Raw genomic sequence first — 15,502 nt, 5'->3', positions numbered from 1 at the left:
GTACCTAGTAGTGTTGATCTACGAAACGGTTCGATATATCCCATGGGTTAAAAAAAAACACCCAAAGCACTGCTGCGTCCAATGTGTTCTTCCCAAATGTTGTCTTGTCCGGTGCAACACTTGACGGGTTTCGATTTACTACCACCTATGAATAGGAGCGAAAAAAGTTGTCGCTCCCAACGGGCCGTACCGAACGGCAGCAGCACGTGGCTGCCATAATGCTTGCGTATTATGCAGCACCAGCTAATATGTGCTTAATCGCATACCGTTCTCTTGTCGTTCATTCTTAAGGCGCGATATAGTGGTCTGCTTGTCCTTTACATAAAACAACGACTTTAGCCGGTTGTTTTGGTTACACGGGATTTCGGACACGCGGATAATCCACTCGAAATGTATTGTCATGAAATGCGATCATTTTATTGCAAATATTACACAACTGTTTGAGTGTTACGTTCCTATACTATCTCTGGCAAGCAAAATAATGTTTAGGTATATTCGTCATTTCGAACAAAAATGGCACATTGCAAACGAGCACAAAATTATAATCACTGTGTTTAGTGAACATATCTTTTAAGTATACGAGATTCCCGTCACTAATCAAATAAATTGATTGAACAACAACTCTCTTGATAGTTATTTAGGCGTTTCCGAGTATTGAGTTACAAAAAAGACCATTTTCTACGGATCCACAAAAGAAATCATGATGTAGCGAATGCCTTTGGTTGTTAGTAGCCCTTCATGGAAGTGCGTCAGTCGGCCAGGATGCATCAGCATCCATCCCTTGCGAGTATCCGTAACCGAGCAGTTGTACCTGTAACGGTGAGAAAGAAACATTTTATCCCACAATTTCACTCATCCAGTCTTGTTTTACGGTACCTTAAAAATCGGCAACCACCACCTTCATAATCGGTTCCTGCCCGGTTCAAAGCAACGTTAATGGTATAAGTCGATGAGTCGTGGTGCGGTCGCAGAGAAGGCTGCTCGTCCGGTTTGTACCGGACGACAAAATTCATCAACGATCGCGGAGGCTGTAATAAATAACCACATTAACAACGTAAAATATTCCCTCAATAAATACACACGCTTACATCATGAAAGTAACCAACAAAAACTTTCTCCTGCAGCGGTCTAACGAACAACTGCAGAAACTTCAACCACACGCCATCCAGTCCAACCTGGTTCATGTGAATGTCCCTGGTAGGGACGGCTTCGTATCCTCCCTGCAGTCGCTTGTCGGTATTGGTACCATCCGACCACTGACCGTAGCCCTCTACGATTTCCTTCAGGTGATCGCAGAACGCTTCTGAGCCTATCTCGAACCAATACACATCCGGGCACGGTTGCTTTGGCACAAAGTCCTTCTCTAGCTGTTTGTAATAGTTACTCGATATGTACTTCGTTTCCCAATCCCATTTGTTATTGAACAATTGGTAAAAATCCGGATGCACACGGGTCGTATCATAGTAATCGGTATCGATTAGATGACCGAAATTTTTCATATTGACTACGTGCATAAAGATGCTCTTGCTGCGCAAGTGCCAGCACAGTGCCATATCTGGATCTGTGTTGTTCAGTTCGTAACTAATAAAGGGCAGCACCGCCCGTTTCAAAAGATACACCGTAGATATGTAGGGAACGTTCCATATTCCGAGAATTTTTCTGCTGACAATATCCATGTAGTCGCTGGATCGAGCGTAGAACCCTTGGTTGCTCAAAGCTCCCCAGAAGTTGCTCCATACCTTTTCCGGACGATTGAGCATCGGGCTGACCACGTTCTTGTTCAGAGTCATGAGCGCTCGTAGCGTTTCCGGCATATCGACGTGACCATCGGAGTCGACCACAAACAGATAGTCGCAGTTCTTCTTGCGGCACTGATCGACAGCAAGCGAACGTCCAGCCAGTTCTTCAAAATCCTCGCTATAATCCACCATGCGGAAGGATTGATACTCTTTTGCGTACTGTGATACGAAATGATCGATCGTCGACTTGTGGTAGTCGACATTGTTGTGAATAAAAAGATGCATTTTTGACATGGGATAATCGATTTTCGCTATTTTCTCAAACCACTCCGCGAGAAATGGAGTAGCTTTTTCAATGAACAGCGCTAGCATCACGGTTGGAAGATTCTTTTCGTCTAATTCCAGAAGATTTTCGTGGATGATTTTGCACTCCCCTTCGACGAATGCTCCGGCCAAATAGTTCGCATATCCGTTCAGAGTCAGCTTGCTTGGCCCATTGCCATGTATGACCAACGGTGTCGTCGAGTATTCATTGTTCTTGAGATGAGCTGCTTTGGTTTCCGGATCCAGGGCTAGAATAATTTGCTCTTCGGCGCCGTTCAAATTTTGAAACAGCTCCGCTGTGTGATCTAGCTTAATGTTGAGATCTTCCCGGAGTGGCTCATGCAGGTAGACTTTGGTATAGTACAGCTGATCATCATCCGTGTTTTTGACCGGGGTTTTCAACATCCTGTACACTTGTGAAGCATAACCGATAAACATTCCCGAATTGAGAAACCGCATGCCTCGACCTTCAAGCTTGGGATATTTGCTTTTCAGTTCTTCGTCCGGCCAGCAGTACCCTTCGGAACCGAACAACACGGATGCGTCGAATGATTTGAACTTTTCTATGATCTTCACCAAGGGCGCCAGGAACAGTACATCGTAGCTGTCGGTGAACAGTACAATTCGATCTTCATCCATTTTGTACGGCCTTAGTGCATCTCGAAGGAGATTGATTTTGTAGCCGCCACCGAGCCGTTTCATGTCACCTCCTTGCCATGGTGCTCCGAGACCGAGGGTTGTTACCTGTAACGATTTATAGAATGATGTTTAATTGTTTTCGAGCTAAACTCCTAAGGTTTACGTTAAAAAACCTACCTCAATTCCATAATGCCGTGCTGATCGAATGTAGCGCAAATATCCTTCGGTCTCATTGCTAGCCACTGTGAACACCAACGGTTCCTTTTCTGTAATGAAACGATTTTTTTTTCTGTAAATTTTTCAATCAACCTGTTCAAACTGATTGGCATTATTTACTCCTAATACAATAGTATCGAGAGTTCCAGAGCTGTCCTGCTCCGATTTTGCTTATTTTCACTCATTTGGCCGTCAAGCTAAATTTGAAAAACTTGTGTATAGAGCCATCTACAAAATTGTTGATTTAAATATTACGCTATCTGCTGTATTTACGGCGCACTCCCAGTTTACCCTGAGTGCTATAGCACAAACAACTCACCAAAAGTGTGCCGTAAATATAAGATAGAGAGATTCTTAGTTTAGCAGTTTTAAGTGCCCCATACACAGCTTTTTCAAATTTAGCTGCAGTTAGGTGCTTCAACCCTCAAAAACGGTGTGGGAAGACTATGCTCGACCATCGGAGAGGCTGCTGCCGCTCTAGGCTCTAAGGCACTAAGTGAAAAGCCTCGGAGTATACGAAATGGTTGGTCTGATGAGAAATTGATGGGAAATTAGTTTGGAAAAATCTCTGAGACAAGATTCGACAGGTGGAAGCAGTTCTTCGATAAACACCTCGATTGCGAAGTAGCAGAAGGAGTTGGAACGGAAGTTAATGTGGGAATACCCATGGAAGATAGTAGCGTGGTAGTAGTCGGCCTGCCTACCAGGAGAGCTTAATAAACATGGGATGGTTATTTCTAAGATTTGAGAGAAAGAGAAACTACCGGAGGAATGAATGGAAGAATTTGTTTGTCCCAGCTACAAAAAGCGGGTGATCGGATCGCCTACTGTAACTATACTCGCAACTATACTCAGTACTCTCTCAAATCCTTCCAATCCTAACAAGCTGAATTGCACGAGCAATGTCTGCTAGCTTGTTTGTTAGAAGTGATGAAATTTGCAAAAAATAACTACTAAGATGATGTTTGAACAAGCGATGTTTAAGCTACTTTAAATTCAGGTAATGTTCCGAAAGAAGACGTGCATTAGTTAGCTTGCATATTCGAATTGAAGTTATTCGAAATTATAGGGGGAAGTCCCCTAACACCGGACAGCTCACAATACCGGACACTTCTGACTTTCATACTTAAAATGGTGCATCTTAGTAGCTAATGTGATAAAATCAACAAGAAGCACAAAAAAAGCATGTGCGGTTTTATAGGCCAGAATTATTGATAGAAACAGAGATTTTTTTGTTTTTATGTAGGTACCGCTGATCAAATTGTTATTTTTCGGATCAGTACTACAGCACCAAATTCATCACAAATTAATGGGGGTCGTTAATATTTTAATTCTCCTCTTTTATTTACACTTTCTTTAGAATTTTTAAAAAATTTGCGGGTATCAACCAATTCCACAACTAGAGTCGGTGAAAAGTTATAAATTTTTATTGAAGTCCTCTAAATTTCATTTTTGACGAATTAAAGTTCCAGCCAGGCAAGAAAGAATTACAAGACGAATTTAGTGTAGGGGAGAGTAGTCAACAGTGAGACAACAGGAACAGTGAGACATCGGGAATAGCTTCGCCATAAAACATACAAGATCCATGATATTTTCCTGCAAAGTAAAGTTTGTAAATCTATATCACATAATACAGCTTGAAAAAAATTTGTTAATTTTTTTGGTATATTTTTCAACAAAAGTCGTTTTTGACCCCCAAAGTAAATTTTATTGCGATCATTTCAAGTGATTTTTAATGGCAAATCGCATAACTAATCCAAATTAAATTTACTACATGGCATCTCATAGGAATGAGAGATAAAAATAAAAAATATTAGACTATCGAATTGTTTGCTAACACCACTATTTCACTATTTCTTTTAAAACATTCCTATTGGGAACAGTGAGACAAACAGATGTGGGTAATTTTCAAAAAAAAATTTTTGTGTTGAATTGTAAATCAATCTATATGAATTGATTGTAAATGAGTTCTGAAGTGTAAGTTGAAAGTCAGATAACCAGGATTGGACCTTTATATGAATATAAATGTAGATGTGAGAAAAATCGGAATTTTCAATAATGCACAACAATAATGTATCCTTTATGCACAAAATAAACAGTACGACCTCTAAACTATTCTTTGTAACCAAAAAATAAGGTTTAAGCTTAATTCTAATATGTGTCTCAGTATTCAAAACTGATTGTCTCACTCTTCCCACCTACTGAGGAACAGTGAGACAAAAAGACATCTTCACATTTGCGTTTGTAATTATTTTAGCTTTCAACCAAAAAGGCTGAAACTTTTTTGCAGACAACTAGAAGGATATACCTTTCAAATGGATTGAAGACCTCGTTGGTAACTATCACCGAAAAAATTTTAAAATTTTTGGAAAAAAAGTGTCTCACTGTAGACGTCTCTCCCCTATACATCTTTTGTCTATAATTAGTTCGGACGTAAAAGGAATAAATTTTCTGTAAACGAATAGGATGACGAACCCATATTTCGCCACCTTTATCCGAAAAAATTACATGAAACGAAATAGATCAAGGTTCTATAAGTACAGATGTTTGATAACATGAGAACATTATACCTTGGACATTTCTTTTACTGATTCAATCATCATGTTCATATTGAATTGTGTATTTTTCTCGTTATATTGATTATTTAAATGCGTATTCTGAGCCCCAATTTCGCCACTCAGTTGCTAAATTCCGCCAGCTTGTGGATGCAAATTTCGCAACTTTAGTAAAACCTGATTCAAGTAGATTTTAATGTTAGATTTATAAATGAATTTTCTATATTCTTAATAAATCCAACTGTTAAATAGATGTTGCTTCGTTTTCAGGTGATTGTTTATGAAATGTTTTTGAAAACCAATAAAAATACCAATAAAACCACAAATAAACCAATGAAAAGCACCAAAATTGGAGAAATATTTTTACATTTTGATATTAGCTTTGTTAGTAGGAGGTTATATTGAATAAAATTCACTCATAAAGTAACTTAATTTTTTCTGTCTCCGGTAAATATATACGAATCGAAATTTCGGTAAAATAGCAGTTGTATCATATAGGCCATAGGAAAGCAAAGCGACGGTATTTTATTCAAGCATCAAGCCATTAAAAAGAATTCAAAATACTTTCTTCTGTGTTAAGATCATTCATAAATTAAAAAATATTTTTAATTTATGAATGACTAGCTGACCCGTCAAACTTCGTATTGCCACAAATCAACCTGTGTTGTACATAAATCATGAATCTCGGATGATCTTTGTCACAATCTCGAGTTTTGCAAGTTTCTGAGGAGTTCAACCTTAGATGATGCATTTTGGCAGTTACGTAACTATGAAAGCATCCCAGGTAACCAATAAGCATCACCAATGCTATTCAAATGTTGGCCAATAAGCATTTAAGTCGCATTAAATTCTACTTAAATGCTATTTTGGCAAAATATACAGCTACTTTACTGATAACCTTCTTATAGTGTTGACAATGCTAATTTACAACTAATTACCGACACGAAGAATTTGAATACAATTTTGGATGCCAATTTACAACACCTATGCAATCAAAAGGCTAATATACAACAACGTGCAGTATAAAATACCAGATACGCTGATTTGCTGCTTATGTTAATGCATATTAGTTACCAGGAATGGGTAGTTTAATATACAAATTTGCAATTTTTCCTCACAATAAAGTAGAAAACAACTCCCCTGTCCCCTCATTGCATAGCCAGGATAGTAATATTCGCCATAATTGTACAACATTTCGCCGAACATCATTTTGCGAAAAACCTTAAGCGGAATTTCTCGGAAAACTTTTAGTGGAAACTACCATTTCGCGATCCTCTCCTTACTCGCTGTCGCTCGTTTCAGGAAACCCAGGTAGACCTAAGAAAACAAATAAACCTAGACAGTAGTGATTTCTGCGGGGAGTTGCCTTCCCCCCAGTGGGCGGCACTTCCGACGGCGGGTTACCGGCAACACTCGCGGCCGTCTCGTCCTGAATGATCTAGTGTTACTATAGATAGTTTTTGTGGTCTTGTTATTGACCAATGTTTTATGGAAGAGTCTCGAATTTCTCGAGTTTGATTAGTTTTTGAGTTTCGCAAAAATTTCTGTTTTATTTGTATGAGAGTCCATATCCCCCTACCACAGGGGTGAGAGGTCTCTAACTAAAATAAAATAAATTCAAGACTCCAAAATCTCCCACATGCCAAATTTGCTTCCATTTGCTTGATTAGTACTTAAATTATAAGGTAATTTGTATTTCATTTGTATGGGTGTCCCCCTCTTAAAAGGGGAAGGGGTCGTAATTCACCATAGAAAAAATTTCTGCCATCCAAAACTCCCACATGTCAAATTTGGTTCCATTTGCTTGATTAGTTCTTGAGATAAGAGGAAATTCGCATTTCATTTGTATGGAAGTCCACCCTCTTAAAGGGGAGATGGGTCGTAACTCGCTTTCTAAAGAGGAGAGGGGTCTCAATTCACCAAAGAAAAAAATCTTGCCTCCAAAACCACTTACATGCCAAATTTGGTTCTATTTGTTTGATTAGTTCTCGAGTTATAAGGAAATTTGTATTTCGTTTGTATAGGAGCCGCCCCTCTTAAAGCGGGTAGGGGTCCTAATTCACCATAGAAAATATTCTTGCCCTCGAAAATTTTCACATGCCAAATTTTGTTCCATTTGCTTGATTAGTTCTCGAGTTATGAGCAATTTGTATTTCATTTGTATGGGAGCCCCCCCTCTTAGTGGGGGGAGGGGTCTAACCACCGCTAAAATCTTTCCTGGCCCCAAAAACCTCTACATGCAAATTTTCACGCCGATTGGTTCAGTAGTTTTCGATTCTATAAGGAACATACGGACAGATAGACAGACAGAAATCCTTTTTTATAGGTATAGATTAAGATTAAGCTTTACTTAAGCATAACTTTCTCAGGAGAAAAAGCTATTACTAAAATAAATCGCTTCATTTATGCATTTCTAAATGGCCATGGTCTTTGAATTCATTTTCTTGTGTATTTGTTTATTGCTAAAGAAAGATTTTTTTTTGTATTTCGAGATCATTCTGTACCCATTACTTGACCGTAAAAGTTAGCCACGCTAAAGTTTTCACGGAAGTACAGTGGACCCCCGTTCGTTTGAACGATCTTTCATGCAAACTAACGGGATTACTTTTTAATTTGAACAACTGGCAACCCGAAATATGCTGAAACCTGTGTGAACTGGCCACCCTGCTCTTTGTTATTGATTTGGTGGTTTGTTTTAGTTAGCAGTTGCAAGCGCGATTATTACATTTTCCGATCGGATTTCTATCTTATTCGTTAGGAAAACGAAATGCGAAACCGATTAAACACGCTAGGTCAGTACAAACAAATCGTGTTTATGTGCATTGTATGCATAAGCAAATAGTGTCATGTTGAGAATGACATTTGAACCATTTTTAATTTGCACGTCGTGCAAACCAGCGGGGTTCAAATTAAAAAGTGTTCAGATTAAAAATGGTCAAACGAACGGGGGTCCACGGTATATTGATTGTGTGTGATGTGATAGACAGAAAGAATGAAGTACTTAATAACTTTTTTAAGTATAAAGGCTGTTTTTGTACCATGTTTGTACCTTAACCCGAATTAACCCGTAAAATTAGTCCAATTTTCATATTTGAGATGCTATTGCTATCAATAATATTTGATGTAATATTTTCTGTCAAATTGTGTCATTCGAAAAAATATTAACTAAATGGTAATATTAATTTATTTTAATTTAATATTTTGCGGGAAGTATATGTGTCAAGTGATACCATACATTGGGTTGATTCGGGTTTAGAATAGCATACGCAAAAAACATCTTCTTCTTTTTGCTATTTCCAATTATACTGCAAATTTCGGAGATCAGCAAACTGTAAAATCTCGAATAGCACTTCCTTTTTAATCACACGAATTCACTATTAAATTTTCTGTTACAAACTTCGCCGATTTCAATTACACTTTATTCCATCACGATTTTCCCTGTGAAACTCTTTGGCTAATTTTGAAAACGTGTTTTGTATTGCTGAAGATTCTACAACAATATTTCACTTGACGTCTCTTTAGCGATTTAATTAACAGTAAATTTCGTATTAGTCAATGGCACTGAAATCCAACGGATGAAATAATAAAACTCTTAATCCACTTTTAATACTTTTGTACAGTTAAGGAAACTATAATAATCAAGATAGATGATCCATATTTAGTTTACTAACTTTTTTTTTATTGATTTTGTTCTAATTTCTGCAATTTTATAAAAGAAATGACGTATATAGAGACAAGCCAACGAAAACGGTTTTTACAAAAATCAAGTGGCGAAATTTGGATCCATGACTAAAAATGGATTTCGCCACTTTAATTTTGATGAATTTTGCAAAATTATCCAAAGTTTCAAGTGAAATCGGTATGAAATTAGTAGAAATATTGCACGTATAATCCTATTAATCAACAATAATTGAATAATGAAACAGTTTTCTTGCAATTTTCCCCAACTGTATTTTGCCTCTCGTTTTGATTTTGTAAAAAAATATACCCTTAGTATAAAATAGTATTTTCAGATTGTAAGTTATACCTGATAAATTAGTAACAAGCCAAAGGTATTAATTATTTTTGGTAGTACGTGTCCTTAATTTGATTAATTCGTCAAATAATTTATTTTAAACCTACAAAAAATATGCAAAAAGGCTTTGGATTCATCAAACTGACGAAATAGGAATACTCTACCCTAGGAACCGCCGGTGAAACGGTTTAATCGGAAGGAAACACCGCAAACCAGTCATCGTGAATTAAGATTAAGTGAATACAATTTATAGATTAATTGCGGAGGTAGTGCAGGTCTCGCTAGACCTCTTTCACTGTTGTTCAATGCTTCAATTCAGCAGTGTAAGTTTCCTACTCTATGGAAAGAATCAGTAACGTTCCCTGTACACAAGAAGGGTGATAAGCGCAACGTTCAAAACTATCGAAGGATTACATCATTATGCTCAAGTTCTAAAGTGCTCGAGATAATCGTGAACGACGCTTTGTTCGCTAGCTGTCAACACTACGTTTCCTCAGACCAGCATGGTTTTTTCCAAAACGTTCAGTCTCCACGAATCTCGTCGATTTCGTCTCGTTCTGCCTGCGCAACTTGAATGAAGGGGTGCAAATTGATGCAGTGTACACGGACCTGAAAGCTGCGTTTGATCGGGTGGATCACGACATCCTACTTGCTAGGCTGGAAAAGCTGGGAGTTTCCGCACCGTTCTGCAAGTGGCTATGTTCGTACCTAATACACCGTAGGCTAAGTGTGAAGATCGGATCAGAGTTCTCCGATTTGTTCAACAACATCTCTGGCGTGCCACAGGGGAGCAACCTTGGACCCTTGCTCTTTTCTCTTTTTATAAACGAACTATCAGCTCTTCTGCCACCATGCTGTCGATCTTTCTATGCTGACGGTGTAAAAATCTTTAAAGTAATTAAAATGGACTCCGACTGCATTGAACTGCAACACCTTGTGGACAAATTTGAAGATTGGTGCTCGAATAACATGCTTACCGTCAGCATGTCAAAGTGCTTCGCCATCTCCTTTCATTGTAAAAATAAGCCCATAGTTTTTAGCTACAACATGGCAGGACATTTGTTGCAACGCGTCTATCACATTCGTGATCTTGGTGTCGTCCTGGATAGCGCACTAACCTTCCGTATACACTACAACGACATTATCTCCAGAGCCAATAAGCAACCTGGATTTATTTTTAAAATCGCGAAGGAGTTCCGTAACCCGTACTGTTTTCGATCTTTGTACTATGCACTTGTAAGGTCTGTTTTGGAATTCGGATCAATGATCTGGTGTCCATATTAACAAATTTGGATCACTAGAATCGAAGCAGTGCAGGAAAAATTTCTACGGTATGCTTTGCGCAGTCTTCCATGGCGAGATCCCAGAAACCTTCCGCCATATGAGGAACGCTGCCGTCTGCTTAACTAGGAGACTCTTGAAAGAAGACGTGCCAACGCTCAAGCCACGTTCCTGGCTAGATTGCTATTAGGAAATATTGACAGCCCCGCTCTTCTGAGTCAACTGAATTTGTATGCTCCTGAACGACCCCTCAGAACTAGGTATTTCCTGCACCTGCAGGGACGGAATGCAAACTACGGACTGTACGACCCTATCCGATTTATGGCAATGCGGTTCAATGAACTCTACGTCTACGGTTGGTTCGATTTCAACATGACGCCTAATAATTTTCAACGACGACTCTCTCGTAGACGATAAATTTGTAATTGTACTATTGTATGTATTTCCTGTCATATGTGTTTATATCATGAAGACCACCTTGGTCCGATGATTTTTTTTACAAATAAACAAATAAACAAATAAACGATCCTACTGGCTCTAGCCAGGATTCGAACATACGACGACTAGCCAGTTATACCAGTATCGATCTCGAATCCAACTGGACAATCAACATATAGGTCATGTCCATACTGTATACTCGAAAATGTTCCTTCCTTGGTGTTCAAGTCTAATTACAATCACTGTGACGCAACATATCGACAGATTTGTAAAATTCCCTGAAGTTGGTAGAAATTCTCTGAGAATTCCAGGTGTTCCCAGAATAAATAAAAAATCCCTGAGGATTCCCGGTTTTCCAGGTTTTTCCAGGTAGTAGACACCCTGAATTGGTCCAGCAAAAAATAACTCTCACCCATTTTGTTAACACTTGCCGACATTTACCCTTTTGTTGATTCTATCTAGAGTTATTAGCGTTCAAAATCTTTAATTATTTCGTGACGCTCGAGACGTAATCCTTCGTTAATGATCTGTGTGGCGTCTTTGCGGTCGCAGTTGCAGCACAGGAACCAGAAGGCAGATAAGACGACGGAACAGGATTGGACGGCATCAAAATGGCGAGCTTGTCAATTAGCATAGTAACCAGTCAGTGTAGGTGTAGACAAATGTATACTTAATGAAGAGTTACTTTAATTTACTTGGAAATTCATTAGAAATTCCTTTTGAAAACTTATTCGGGTGGGACAGAGTGGACATCATGAAATTGATGAGGTTGATTTTTGGATCATATTCAGGGTAGACAAACGTACGCTTACTGAAGAGTTAACATATGTGAGCATGAGCATTGAAATGTAATGTTTCAGTGTCTCTTTTGTCGCTGCCCTTCAGTCATTTTCAATTGGCTTTTGATCACAGATAAATCTGGGACAAGGTGAGTTAAAATAGGTGATCTAATTTTCACAGTTTGTAGAACAGAAGTGCGCGGAACGATTGGTTAGCAACCATCGACGTTGTTTATACATTCAATAGTTTCCGCTTCGAAAATTTCGGCGATCGTCAAGGGTAACCCAGCGGGGGTGAAAAACAAATTTGAACATCAGAAAACCTCTTTTGACTAACCTTGATCTGGGACTTTTTCCTAATTATCGTACAGGTTTTGACCAAAGAGTACCAAAATGTTAAAAAAAGCACACGTGCATAGTTTATGAACTTATAACAAAATTAATATTTCAAAAGCTCTCGTACTGGAAGCTCAAATTTCACGTTTTTCTCGAACATTGTTCATAGCACAAGTTTTTAGTTCTTGAACCTAGAGTTGTAAAACAGATATTCTTTAATGACGTTTCAAGCAAAGTTTCTCAGTAATCCATAAAAAATATATGAGTTGGTTGACCGGACGAACCATATTATAATTCTTGGAAAATTTTGGAAGATTTTTTTCTTGTTCCCCAATTTGTAATTCATCAGTGGTAAAAAATCCAAAATAGCTTGTTTTGCACCCTCAGTTACAGATAATCTAAACATCTACTTGCTTCAAAAATGCATAGCTCATGAGCCAGGCATTGTAGAATAAAGTTTTTGTTGGAAAATATAGCTGAATTTGATCAGCAATCTAGGATAAATATCAGTCGGAAAAGTTTTTCTCAAAAACTTCGATTGTGGTGCAAGAAACCTTATCTTTAGCGGTATGAAAAACTATGTCCTAATTTGGATTTTTTATCTTTGGACTAAGTTTTATACGATAATGTCGAAAAATGCCCATCTCCTATTGATTAAAATTTTCATAGTTTTTTATTGCTGTTTCTCGTGTTTTCATTTCGGCTTTATTTTTTCATGTGATTCCCAGAAATCAGCCAATTCTTACTATTTATTCTAAAGCTAATAATTGTAGATTAGTGTTGGGACGTAAAAATTCATGACAGCTATTGATGATAGTCGCCGAAAGGGGGACATCGTTCTTTAGTCGGTAATCGCTTACCAAATTTTGCAAACACCTTATCTCTTCCACGAACGATTACACGTTTTTCCTTATTCTAGGTATAATACGTGTAGGTATTGTATTGTTAAGCAGCTGATTGGGGCAGTGAATTCTTGCTGGAGAGTCAAATCTAGTAGCTACATGTGCTTGTGATCTTACTAAAATTTAATATTTTTTTAGGTTGAACCTTATGTTTTTTGGTTAAACAAAATTAATGTTTGTACCAATATTTAAACGATTTTCAAAATACCATATTATACCATATTTTCCTTCTTAGACATGGGTCGCAAAAAATTGTTCGTGTTAATATGTGGAACAATTGTGTTGTGTTGAATACTTCTAGCCATCAGTTAAAAGATCATAAAATTACTGCATCGTTTGAAATGCATTCCCCAACTTGTATGTTTGCTTATGAAAGCAGAAAACCAACACGTGCGCAAGAATCAGTTTGTCGATCGGCACTGATAAATGAGCTCATTTTCTTCCAGAACGTTTGGTTGTAGGACGGTGCACGGCACCGACCGGCTTCCTGAAACGTTGTTTATATGTACGAATTTAACGTTTATAACATATGGTACTCTCTACTGACGGAACTGGTGAGACTGATGGTATGGCAGTACCGACCGGTCCGACCCTCGACAGGCTTAAGCGCATACGTGATTTCTCGCTCGCGATGCGTTGTCGTCTGTGTGGCAGAGGCTAATATAATTGTGTGTAAAATGCTGTAGCGTGAGCGTGTAAAAAGTAATGCTTATTTTAAACACTGGGCACAGATGAATGAGCACATTCACAAAAAATGTGCATGAAAATGGAACTCTCGCATGATAGCCGTCCAGCAGTGTAGCTTATCGAACATTTCATCTTTCGCTGGTGTTTGACCCCATAGAAGATTCTAAAATTTTCGGTTTGCAGCCTAAATTTTTTGACTAAAGCAGAACTGAACCGGAAGAAAAGTTTTGCCTGAATTATTTTTTTTAATGTTTGTGGTTATTTCATGCGTATTGACCTACTTTTGTGCGTGACTGGAGTAGTTTGCAAAATTACACGAACATTGATTGTCTACTTAAAATAATTAGTAGGTACTCACCTTCTGCAAGGCATCGGTGTGATAAACCACCAATCAGTAACACTAACGAAAGTTGCACAAAAACTATTCTATTCGACATCTTACAACGATACTGTTCAGTTCAGTAGTGTCACATTAGTTCCGGCAAAATTTTGCCAACAGACCACGCTTATTGCATTTGACTAGACAGACTTTAAATGAATGATACAATCAAAACGCTTTCCTCCAGCACTTCACTCACTAGAACTAAGCAGTTATTAGCTGATTTCACGCACTTCCGTAGATGGTGACTGCAGATGACGGCAGCGTGTGGTATAGTAATCAACTGAATGCTGCCAAATACAGAATCAGTGATCCAACATTTGTGGTGTGCTGGGTAAAAGATTCTCTGCACTGGTATATATTAACCAATTGCGTTGCGATTGCGGCGAGATGAGTGTAAATGTAATGAAAATATGGCACAGGAGAGACGTCTAAAAACAACACATGATTCCATCCAATCCATATATGCAATGCATTACAATTTGGAACGCGTTACTTCACTGGAACGTCGCATTTGTTGTCATGTTGTTTCACTTTCCAGTTTGTTCCCTGCAATATGCAGTATTGCATGAAACGTTGTATGCTATGCGGTTTGTATATCAATGATATCAATTGACTCAAGCATCAATTGCTGAGTGATTGAGTTCCTTGGTAACTACCTACCTACTTGTTGAACTTAAGTAAATTTAAAATTTGTAAAATATTATTTGAAATATTTTTGTATTTACAAAATGCATTTGTTTTGACTAGGGGCGGACTGGCCCACCGGGCAACCGGGCAAATGCCCGGTGGGCCCCAGTAAAATTTCGTCCTTACACAAAATTAGATTTTCCAAAATTTTTATTTCAGTTAAACTCTTTCTATGGCTCACGAATGTTCAATTGCTGGGGCCCCATGATTCATTAAATCATTTAAGTTCAGCTGTTGGGATCCAAGCCCCGAAAATATTACCAGCTTCAATTCTGAGTATTTAAAAGTAGAATTAGTATTTCATCCGCAGTTATTTGACTACTTATGAATATTGAACTGTCGGCTTAAGCTCCATACTCAGTTTACTTCAGTGGCGACGGTCCGTTATCGATCCTGCGCCGAATGAATTATGGTCCTCCAGTACTCAATCCTGGGCTACCTTTCTTCAAACCCCTCGAACATCAGCTGAACGTGCATCATCCTCGATAGCGCGATTCTTTCAGTGCGTTGTCTACTCCGAAG

The 15,502-nt window shown here is 38.3% G+C and overlaps 1 protein-coding gene across 1 annotated transcript; it reads right to left on the bottom strand.

The window, feature by feature from the left end:
- Positions 1 to 435: 435 nt before the first annotated feature.
- LOC128742360 (procollagen-lysine,2-oxoglutarate 5-dioxygenase) lies at positions 436 to 14,607 on the bottom strand. Its single transcript, XM_053838697.1, has 5 exons — positions 14,270 to 14,607; positions 2,880 to 2,968; positions 1,089 to 2,807; positions 877 to 1,028; positions 436 to 811 (listed from the first exon to the last, which is right to left on the bottom strand). The coding sequence occupies exons 1-5, from the start codon at positions 14,346 to 14,348 to the stop codon at positions 679 to 681; spliced, it is 2,172 nt and encodes a 723-aa protein (XP_053694672.1). The 5' UTR covers positions 14,349 to 14,607; the 3' UTR covers positions 436 to 678.
- Between the last annotated feature and the right edge of the window lie 895 nt (positions 14,608 to 15,502).

Source organism: Sabethes cyaneus, chromosome 3 (genome assembly GCF_943734655.1).
Source record: "Sabethes cyaneus chromosome 3, idSabCyanKW18_F2, whole genome shotgun sequence".
Lineage (NCBI taxonomy): Eukaryota > Metazoa > Arthropoda > Insecta > Diptera > Culicidae > Sabethes > Sabethes cyaneus.
This window is presented reverse-complemented; position numbering and strand designations above follow the sequence as displayed.

Coding starts and splice junctions, on each gene's coding strand:
- LOC128742360 (XM_053838697.1), bottom strand. CDS start 14,348: ATGTCGAATAGAATAGTTTTTGTGCAACTTTCGTTAGTGTTACTGATT. Junction 1,029..1,088: donor TTGTTGGTTACTTTCATGAT/GTAAGCGTGTGT, acceptor TATTTATTACAG/CCTCCGCGATCGTTGATGAA. Junction 812..876: donor GGTGGTTGCCGATTTTTAAG/GTACCGTAAAAC, acceptor TCACCGTTACAG/GTACAACTGCTCGGTTACGG.